Genomic DNA, 11,310 nt, shown 5'->3' on the forward strand with positions numbered 1-11,310 from the left:
TAATTTGCATCTAACAGTTTTACTTAACGATTTATATAATATTACTATAATATTTTCTACACTAAATAACGAAAAAATTCTATATACAAAGGCCTTGTATGGATATGTTAAGTTTTCAAACTAAGTTCACACATACAGTATCTTAATCTCGCTCAATATATTTAGATAATTCAACTATTTTATAAATAATTTGATTTATCTACAGATTTACTAAATTATCTTAAATCTTATAACTAGCAAATAGATAAAAAGATTAAATGGAGATTTATTTCCTGCATGTGGAAAAGAGATTTCTGTACACGCTGTACATAACTAATGTTTATAAACTGTGTATAATATTTATATAATAATTGAACGATAACTATATACCTTTGCCTTAACAATTTTCTTGTTATTGTAATGTTATTATAATTGTTCTCTACTAGAATGGAGGGATTATAGTTGTAATATTAGTATGGCTTGTAGAGCTATTTGACATAAGAGTTTCACATCACGAAACGTATAATTTTCGGTTACAGTTGTTTTCACAACTCTATTTATGCATTATAAATCATTTGAATATATATAATAAAGTTATCTTTTTATATAGCCTCAACTAAACAGATATTTTTATATTTAATACATTTTTCTTCATGCTCTATCAGAAGATGAAGAAACGCTTTTAGGCTCATTCATAAACATACATTATATTTTTCTTGCATTCTCTCTCTCTCTCTCTCTCTCTCTCTCTCTCTCTCTCTCTCTCTCATTTTATTTATATAATTTTAATTTATTGCAACAAAAATCAAATATTGTCAATACTTTTCAGAATTGCTCTGAAAAAATTATTATAAGCAACTAATCTTTTTTACATTAAGTATATGTGTGTTTTATTATCTTTACACTTAATTAATTGATTCATATCAAGAATGATCTATGATTCAAAGAATTAATCAGATAATTACTGAATAACTTTTTTAAATAGTTAATTTTAATTTGATGCAAGCATTGCAAAAGTATATTGCATGACCTAATCTTTTTTTCATTTATTAGAATAAAATAGAACATAATTTGCTATATAAATAGCAAAATATAATTATCATCATTGTAGTTATACAATTAAAGATATAGTCTTTTAATAAATGCCGAATGTGTTCTAAGAAGTGTAAAAAGATTTCAAATTAATTATAAATGATATCTTAAATAGAAAATTTGTGTAGCTAAGATAGTTTAAAAGTTATTACGAATGCTGATTACATATTCTATCACAGAAAATTGATCAAATATTCATTCAATACATAATGATAATAGTATCGTACAATACACAAATATATAAAAACAAAACTTATTAACGTAGTGAAATAATATTCAGCAACAGTTTGGGAGTGCAAGATCTTTTTGTTATATTTGTTATATAATTTCTTTTCTAATAAAAATTAACAGATCTAGCATTTTTTCGCACATTAAACATTTTTGTTTTTATGTAAAAATCTATATTAAAATAACTAATGTAATATAAGAGTTGATAATGAGAGATATTCTTGAATAAATATAATATAATATAATATATATATATATATATATATATATATATATATATGTTTCAAACTATTTTATAATAAAAAAAAAGAATTTACAAAATAATAAATGCAATAAAAAAAATTTATTTTCGTTTAGGTTTTTATGAAAAAAAATTAATTTAGTGAATTTAGTGCCTGTACGATCAAATGTCTTTTCCTATAATAGTTCGATTAAATTTATACAAGCTATGCTACAGCAAAGATATGTTTGTTTAAAAGTTTTGAAACTCTTTACTAAATTGTAATCAATTCTATTTGCAACATTAATAAGCCTTTTTATTTTAATTTTATATATGTATTTATAATGAATTATGTCCAAAATTGATGGAATTATATGTGAAAGATAACGATAATTGTGTATTCAATTAGAGTAATTTTTCTATAGTCTAGAATAATAACTATTACATAATATTACATAAACTAACGTTGAGTGTTTTATATCTGCGAGAACTCGATTTTTCAATGAATGAGATTACAAGTTGTGCAATAACACAGCCAATGTCATGTTTATGCACATACATCTTCAATATATTGAAATGAGGTGAGATAATAAATAAATAATCAATAAATAGTAAAGATTTCTGTGATGACAAGATGTTATGTTCTCTGCATAGCATGGTAACAAATCAAAAGATATGTTAAATTACATTGTTAAAATTCTCTCATATTTACCTACACTGTTAAAAATGCTTCCTTTACATGTAAATGAAGCTCGTGGTCATAAATAAAATTAAAAGTAATGAATGATTTAATTGAAAACTAAGTTACAGTAGTTACTTAAATGTAATGAACGTGTACATTAAATATCATGTACATATACACAAATATACTTTTTAGTTATAAATACATTAAATTTAATGTATTTATAAAATAATGTCATGAATAAGTAATGTCATGAAATTAAATTTAAATTGTGTAACTTAAGTATATTAAATTTCATGGAATTTTTAACAGTTTTATATTAAAGGTTAATGAAATTTAAGAACATTTCTAACAGTGTAGCGTCCAGATACGAGATTAATTAAAACGATTCATTCTAAAAGGCAGACATACACAAACAGAGAAAACTGCCTCCAACAGCGGAATCATTAATTTATACAGAAAAAAAGATTGTACATATATACAATCCTATGTACATATTATACATACAATATATACATATGCATATATTATGTATATAAGTATGTATGTATATACATATATAGCGATAAAAAAAGTAGCTAAAGGATTGTACTGTTCTTTTAATTTAAAGAAACAACCAATGTAAAAATCTCCGTCTTTTTTCTTGTCTCTCGGAATTTTTTCTCAATTTCTAGGAACGTGCAACTTATATTTGTACATTATAGATAAATTAATGATTGCCACGCTCACTCATCGAATTACAAGATATGTCGGGGACCTCGTTCTGTAATCGTCTTGCCAATGTACATTCGCTCAGCATTCTAGTGTTGTCATAATTTCCCAATTTCCGCGATAATGTACCTGATAAATTAATACTATCTGCTGTCAGTAGACTAGTGCTGTCTAGCCTTTTATTATTTTCCATATTTTCATTAGCGTTTTTTTCCGATTTATCAGATCTTAATGTATTATTTAAACTATGATCGAATTTTCTGAGATCATTTTGGATACTCCTGATAGTATCACTCTTGCTTTCGTATCCTCGCAACAAGTTATTTTCATTCTCATACCTACGATTAATGGAGTCAGAATCAAGACGCTTTCTCAATGTTTCGTCATATCTTTGACTCTCGACCATTTTTCTAGAGAATCCCGTGTCGTAATGTTCCGTATCTATGGATCGTTGATTTAGACCATCCGACTCGAACATTCGCTTTGTAAACTGATTATCGAATCCTGCTCTACTAGCTAAATGGAGGTAGTTGTCATCACCGATGGGAGCTTGTCTACAAGAGTAAAATACCCAAATATGATTAAATATGATTAAATATTTCATTAAATACTTTAAATAGCAAAAATCTAAGCTACATCTGATAAAACAATCGAATGTATGACATACTTGCTGCCGTACTTGGTGTCACGTGCCAGTTTTCTAAAATAGGCTCTATGTTCACGCTGCAACGCATATGCAGCTTCTCTAAGTGCGTTTAAAGTCTTGAAACATGAAGGTACATCTTCAATAGGCGATCCACCGTCCGGAATAACACACATATCGCTAGCGCCATAAACTGCTTGGCATTCACATGCATTCATCAATGTTTCGAGACGCGGCATATTTGTGAAGATTAACGAATGTATTCTCTGCAAATCACGATCCGGGTCTAAGACCATTCGTAGTCCAGCCTCTACACCTGGCGATACTTGACTACATCCTGGTGCAACTTCAGCAATTGCCCGACAACTAGATTATGCAGAAACATAAAAATACATAATTAGAATAGAATATATGCACACGTTTCTTGATATTTATCATTATTACTTACCAAAGCCAATGGCCATTGATGTATGCACTCGGATGATACTTTTCTAAGCGATTACTGTTTGTTTGACATATTTTTGTAAGAATGTCAATCCATTCTTTTTCTTCTACACAATTACCAGCTTGAACATATAATGCTCTTTGTGGTTGAATAATTTGAAACATGTTTTTCATCTTAAAAGAATCTTCATGAAGTCTTTCCACTGCTAAAATTTCTTCTAATGGTATCTTACATAAAGGTTCTTTACCTGTAAATTATTTTATAAAATTTTGTATTTTTCTTGTATATTTTTTTTCTTAAAAGAAAGAGATATTTATATCATAAAAGAATTATTCACCTTTGGTTTTAGAATATGTCAAATCATGCGTGGTAAGTCTAAAGTATCTCTGCTTAAAATTCTTGCGACCAAATCTTTTTCTGCCTTGTGCTCGTTTAATCATTACTCTAAAATCATTAAAAAAAAAATACAATTAAAATATTCTCGCATAAAGATTATATTTTAATAAACACACACATATAAATATAAAGTTGTACAATAATACAAACCTCTTGTTACAATCAGTAGTATGCATAAAGAGAAAGTATATTCTATTAGAAATAAACAAAGTTTTTAAAAATTTACTTGTATAGTCTCAATATTATAATTTTAAAATAACAATCTCATTTAAAGAGCATTTATTATAATTTATTAAATTCTCTCCTTCTCCCTCTCTGTAGCGCACGTACGTTTATGAATTTTTGATAAAAAGATAAGTGACAAAGAGAAATATGATAAATATCTGTATACGTACCCTTCTTTGAGTACCACTGGTTGTTCTTGCAATACCATTGGACGCTGCTTTGTGATACCGCTACTATTACTGCTGGTCGATATTAATTCTAGAAATTGCTTTACTGCTTGTATATGTCTTTCTGTATAAAATTCTCTATAAAAACAAAAATTATGCATATAACGAAAACAGATTGTTGTGTTTAATACTTTATCTCTAAATCTTGGCTTTTTTTCTTATGTATAAAGTACTTATATTTTTATCACAACCTTACCTATATACACATTCCATGTATTCTTCTTTACATACACTGCCTGCACCTCCTCTGCAAGATACTAAATTTCCAAGACTTTGAATCGTCTTAGATATTAATGTTAATGTCCTATTGGTCTGAGAATCCTACAACAACATATAAGATAAATTTATAACTATTATATTAAAATATATAAAATCTTCTCTTATAAGATCAGTTATTTACAATTTGTTCAGTAGTGATATCAAATAATCTTGGACCCAATATTGCAGGAGCAAAAAATCGTAAAAAGATAAATCCACTTATCACCGAATATCTCACTTCCTTGTTTTTTGGAAAGTGAGTTGCAGCGAGCTCTCTCAAACACCAAAACATTTCACACATTAAAGGTGGACATCTTACTCCCGATGTTGTTATTGCCATAAATACTCTTTCAACATATTCCTAGAAAAAGGGAAGCAATATATCATTTCATCTGGAAAAAACGCATATGCGCGTTTATGTATATGTGACAAGTATTTATGATTCAATACCTTTAAATTCGTTAAATTCGTCTCTATTGTATTGCCATCCTTTACCCGAGTTGGATCTATTTCACATGATTTTTTTTCAAGAAAGACTTGTTCCATCGCAGGTCTAAGAGTACTGTGCAAATAATGAAGACCTGCTAATCTCATGCCCTCGTCCATCATCTTGCTCACTAAGGTATTACCGCGAAAAATGGTCGTTGGGTCACTTAAATAAAGTTATTAAATGATAAATTATATAATTATATAATAATATGCAATTATAAATATTTACTAACAAATAATATCTTTATGAATCTAAATTAAAATAATATAATTAGTTGACTTACGTCAATTTAGAAATCTCATGACTAGCAAGTGCTCGCATTACGGATACCAACTGTCCATGATGCACCAATACTCGGACTAATGGTTGTGCAGCTTCCATTTTACTAGCTACAATTTCACCCAATATGTAAACAGCCGATGACGTTATCGGTTGAACATTGACGCTTTGTAATAATAGACTTTTCAATCTATCATACATTTCAGACGAGAAGACGTGATCGGCTACATAGTGAATCTTCAAACGTAAAGATCCCAAACCTGGTAATGTTCCAGGTGGTGTTGAATTACTTGAAATTTTATTTGGACGATGTTTTGCTGCTCTAGGTTGTAAAAAATACCTGTATAAAATCAAATAATGTAATTTATTCAGATTGTCGTGTAAATCCATGATCTTTACAAAGTGACAACATAAGCATATATACCATGCGGTTGTTGTACTAGTTGGTTGTTTTTGTAATCCTTTCAACGTTACACGAATTTCGCCAAGAAACACCGGTTGCTCTCCCATACCAGGAGATGCATGCCACAAACCAACAACTACTTCTCCAACTTCAGCTCCTTCAATAGAATAATGGGAGACATCTTTGTCTCTGGTCTCGGTTAACTCTGGCTGTAATATAAAAGAAAGCAATTTCATATACTTTGTATGTATAATATTCTACACAACACATACAAATACATATTTTATATATATATTAGGTGTTGGAATTAATTCGTAGCGTTTTACAAGTGATGGGAAGTACTTTCATTAATGTATTTTTTAATGCTCATGTGAAATAAATAACATTCTTTCATTAAAAACGCTACGAATTAATTCCAACACCTAATATATATATATATACACAAAGAAAATAAGGTGAAAAGATAATATATTTTCTTACCTCAAATACAAATGTTTCATTAAAACGTGGAGATGCTGTTTTCTTTTTAACTTTTGTGCGTTTTGATATTTGTTTACCATTACTATAAATGACTGTAACAGTTGCAAAGGGATCACAGCTACCATTTTTAATGGTTAATTCACTACATTCTATTATTCTGCAATACATATAGTCAAATATTACTGAATATTCTAGATTCTAGTTTTTTATATACGAGATAGTTGCGCACATACATAATACAATATATATATATATGTACAATATATTATATTATTTGGTCACTACTCACCTTACTGTAAGTTTAGGCTGAGCGTGTTCAACTTGAGGTTGCAAAGCAAGCTCTAAATGAGCCTTGCCTTGGACTTCAGAGTCAGCATCGACTGGTTTCAGAGGAAACCAATGCTCTTTGTTATGATATGTAGCTAAATCTTCTCTTTTTATTGCTACTTTTCCCAAAATTTTATCTTGTTTTAAATGTCTATCTCTATCATATACATAAATACCAAGGTAACGAAATTTTCTGGGCACTTCAAATTGAAATTCCTCTCCAAAAAACGGGCTGTACAAAGAGAACAAAAAATATTTATTTCAAAATTATTTTAATTTATGAATTATGTATAAAAAGCAAACAAATTTTAGCAGACTTACTTGAGAGTTCTTTCCATAGTTGTCGTTCTGAATATTTCCTCTTGATCCAGCGATAAGGTGCAGTAAACATCTCGTGTACCTGGAGATCCATGACTTCGACTTTGAAGGTTCTTTGCTTCTCCTGTAGAAAATATCGATAGCTTAATTGCCAGTATTTCTTGAGAAATAATTCGGAGATATTCGAATTACATTTTAATTATAGTTCGAATAAATTCAGAATGTTAATAGCAAATCTGGTCACTTGCACACTGGATTAGTACTAATTAAAAGCTACTATACATAAAATTGGCAAAATTAAACGTAATAATACGAATATTTTAAATGATTAAATGCTTAAAAATTATATTATTTAATATACGTATTATTTTATAGTTGAAGTTAATTATATTATGCCACTGCATTTAGATACCATAAAGCAGTTTTTAATCCAATGTAATACAAGTGATCGAATTTTCACCATAACAAAAATTATTGCATTTAAACACACTCATATCTTACAATCATGTAATTATAAGTTTTTTCACTTGGAGTATTATTTCATGCAACAATTTCACATAGAAGAAAAGTACTGATAAATTACAGCGAATTCGAGTATGCACTAATGCACATTAAAGCGGTTGTACACAGATTGACGTAAAAATGTATGTTTAATATAAATATAGAAACGAGTTAATTCGCGAAATTTTCAATACACTTTATTATGTTTATTAGGCAAAATATATATTTTACATTTCGAAATATCTGCATTTTACATTTACACTCTGATTAAATCAATGTATAACAGTTTTGATATACACCAATGTGCGCTAGTGCGACCAATCGAATCGCTGTTAGAAAAATATATTGTTTACATTATCACACGTTGCACATAGAATAAAAAAAAATGAATGTCATGCGAAATAACTTGAATACTAAATTATCAAGTAATTGATTTCCAATAATTATTGTTATGCAATAAGACATTTATTTACATTTATTTATTTATTTTTATCCACATAATTATACATTAAATAACAATCAACGATTTTTCGAAATTTCTTGTCTCTATCAGACATTTCAAGACAAGATCCTGATTTTATTTTAAACTTTTCAAATGCCATTGTAAGCATACACGTATTAATGTCGTTCATTGTTTATTAAATAATTTCTCGAATGCAACTGAAAAGGCCACATCGTAATTTCGGTAATTCATAGAAAATCACGGGGGATTAACGAGACTGAAAAGAAGTAGATACACTACGCCGCTTCTCCGCACGCTAGACGGCAATCCAAGTCATTCATAGGAACGCACGTCGCGTATTTCGTGGGAACGAAAGCAAGACGAGACTTAACATCCGATCGAAGACTGACCATCGAAAATTTCGGCAAGTACGTCTTTTCACAATCGCACAATCTTTCTCGCCGTACGATCGTGCGGCATACACAGCAGTTACGCACGCACGCACGCGCATCACACGCACACGCACGCACACACACACACACACACACACACACACATACGCGCGCGCGCGCGGGCGCGTAGGAGGACAACGACGCGTGGGAGTTGAGAATGTACGCGTCGATTGCCAGCGAATTTCGCGTGAAAATCAGACGTCGTCCTCGATCGATTCATAGATCAGTCCGATACGCGATCGTCGGCCGGCGTTCGTTGCCCATTTCGAGCCTCTGTTCGATGAGAAGGTGGATACGGCCGTGGGTGTCGAATTAGGTGACATCCCGAACGCGCGCGGCGCGAAGAAAACGATACGCGATCGCGGCCACATCCACGGAGATATCACCGTGGTGACAACTCGCGTCGTACATTACGCTCGTAAATCACTCGCGGTAGCGGCCGCACGCTTATTCTCCTACCGATTTTAATCCTTAGCCTTTCTTCAACGCGGACTAGGCGCGTCTTCTCGGCCATGTTACCTCCATGACACTACTGAGTGACTACACGAACGAAACGCAAGCGGTTCGTTCATTCTGTGAATGGGTCTAAGTCAGGGCCGTAACGCCACATCCCGGCGCCCCCTCCCTAGCCCTACCTGTGCCGCCTAGCTTGGCTCCGGTTCCTTCCTCGCTACGCTACATCTGACTGGATCTGACTATCCGACTTCTCGCATCCCCTCCCCTCCCGTTATCACGCGATGCCATTATGGCTATTACTTCCTTCTTACGTCCGTTCTTGTCGAGCTCGCGCGTCTGTGCTCGCGCTTTACAAATACATGGAAAGGAGACCGCGTGTAGACTGTGGTGGAGACGTGCAGAAACACGAGGTGGCTTTAAGCCTCGTGACTTATCGCACTTACATACGTTGTTCATTTCGTCGTCACGACGTACGCTGCACTGTTTCCAACTGCTTCATTCGCGAACATAGGATTTCTCTTTGTATCGAATTTTATAATTACATCGTATTGCTCAGGAATATTAATTTCAAATTTGTATACATGTGCGGAAATATTATTGATATGGCCCGCTTCGGGATAATCGACATTCACCCGAATACGCATATTTTACTACGTGAATGGAATCGATAATCTGCAACTATGAATGCAGCAATGTACGCGACGCGACGATTATTGCAAAACCTGCTTTTTTTTTTATTACGAGAAGATATTAATAATGTACTATAATACCGATGTAATGATAGGTTATTCTTATTCTTGTCTCACTCGATATGAATGGCAGATGGTGACGTATCGTAGTTTTTGTTTCGGTATCGTAAAATGATGATGTAAGATATATTTCTATTATTAGCGATCAATTAGCGAGTTAAAGTTAAAACTTAATCTTAGCACTTATGACGGTATTGGATCTTAATTAACTATTAGAATTAAAACGTAACAATAATATGAAAAGTTAAATTCTTAATCCAAAAGTTAGATTAAATTTATAAGTCTTTTTATAACCAAAATAAAGTATGGCACAAATAAATTAAATATACGTTCTACTCTTTTCCAAAAGAATTATTTTTCTCAATATATATGTATCACAGTTGAAATTGCATAATTTTATCACATTACATATATTTTATTGTATATTATTTAATAATAATCAACAATAATATTGCGCTCTAATTTTTAACAATAATTTTTAATAAACTATTATAGTAGTTCTTAGGAACAAAAGGATTAATTCTTTGGATTAATTTTTCTTTGAATTTTATCTACAAAAGAATATTTATATTTCTATCCTCCCTTTCCTCCTCTCTCATTATTTTCTCATACTATTTTTGTTACATCGTTTATATAGTGAAATTATATAATGTAATAGAAAGAGAAATATATATTTTCCAATCCAACGCATCCATTTATTTTTTCGTGCAATAATTCGTCAATGGATTGATCGCATGCACCATGGTACGATAACTAGTCGTTACGAGGTTGATTTGTACCGGGTGACTAACACATAAAAGTGCGCGCGTCACGCTCTCCGTCGTTCGCGACATGACATATATGAGCGTAGGATTAAACCCACTACTCATACGATTTGTCTCTCTCTTCTCCCTTCTTTCTCTCTCTATCTTAAGGGCGCACTCTATCTTATGTTCGATTTATATATATATATATATATATATATATATATATATATATATATATAAAAGAAAGAATATGTATATTTTTTATATGTATAAGTGTAATATATAAAAAAAATTTTATATGTATATATATTCCTTTTTTATCTTTGATACATCAGATTTATCTGTTACCTATGCACGAAATTAAGTATAGCGAGAATGTTACGTACTCTCACACGCATATTTGGAACTGTATTGGTTTACGTCGCTTAACTATACATGCGTATAAGTGGTGAGCCACTTCCTGATGGCGCAATGGTTCGCTTCCTCTCTCTCTCTTTCTCTCTCTTTCTCTCCTTCCCTCCCCCTTCCTTCTTTTTCTTCAGTATATTTGTCGTTTCTTCG

At 31.2% G+C, this 11,310-nt stretch overlaps 1 protein-coding gene across 6 annotated transcripts; it reads right to left on the bottom strand.

Annotated features, from left to right (window-relative positions):
* Nucleotides 1–1,641: 1,641 nt before the first annotated feature.
* Nucleotides 1,642–10,502, bottom strand: RasGAP1 (Ras GTPase activating protein 1). Of its 6 annotated transcripts, none has more exons than XM_011064665.2 (15): nucleotides 9,434–10,502; nucleotides 7,407–7,527; nucleotides 7,048–7,317; nucleotides 6,759–6,915; nucleotides 6,300–6,487; nucleotides 5,880–6,215; nucleotides 5,557–5,758; nucleotides 5,249–5,467; nucleotides 5,045–5,169; nucleotides 4,792–4,926; nucleotides 4,547–4,588; nucleotides 4,338–4,444; nucleotides 4,004–4,247; nucleotides 3,580–3,921; nucleotides 1,642–3,466 (listed from the first exon to the last, which is right to left on the bottom strand). In XM_011064665.2, exons 2-15 carry the CDS (start codon nucleotides 7,421–7,423, stop codon nucleotides 2,911–2,913), a joined length of 2,940 nt encoding a protein of 979 aa, XP_011062967.1. In that variant the 5' UTR covers nucleotides 7,424–7,527; nucleotides 9,434–10,502; the 3' UTR covers nucleotides 1,642–2,910. The 6 variants fall into 6 exon arrangements, with proteins under 6 accessions (XP_011062967.1, XP_087265568.1, XP_011062965.1 ...); XM_087409442.1 differs by lacking the exon at nucleotides 9,434–10,502 and adding an exon at nucleotides 9,258–9,412 and having other exon boundaries at nucleotides 3,592–3,921; XM_011064663.2 differs by lacking the exon at nucleotides 9,434–10,502 and adding an exon at nucleotides 9,258–9,411.
* Nucleotides 10,503–11,310: the final 808 nt, after the last annotated feature.

This window comes from Acromyrmex echinatior, chromosome 9 (genome assembly GCF_024713525.1).
Source record: "Acromyrmex echinatior isolate Ae372 chromosome 9, ASM2471352v2, whole genome shotgun sequence".
NCBI lineage: Eukaryota > Metazoa > Arthropoda > Insecta > Hymenoptera > Formicidae > Acromyrmex > Acromyrmex echinatior.

Bases quoted from the DNA above. Each gene is read 5' to 3' on its own strand.
- RasGAP1 (XM_011064663.2), bottom strand. From the start codon at position 9,312: ATGGCCGAGAAGACGCGCCTAGTCCGCGTTGAAGAAAGGCTAAGGATT. The intron at 5,468-5,556 runs GTATTGAATCAT...CCCTTTTTCTAG, and splicing joins CGAATTTAACGAATTTAAAG to GAATATGTTGAAAGAGTATT. The intron at 3,922-4,003 runs GTAAGTAATAAT...TGCATAATCTAG, and splicing joins ATCAATGGCCATTGGCTTTG to TTGTCGGGCAATTGCTGAAG.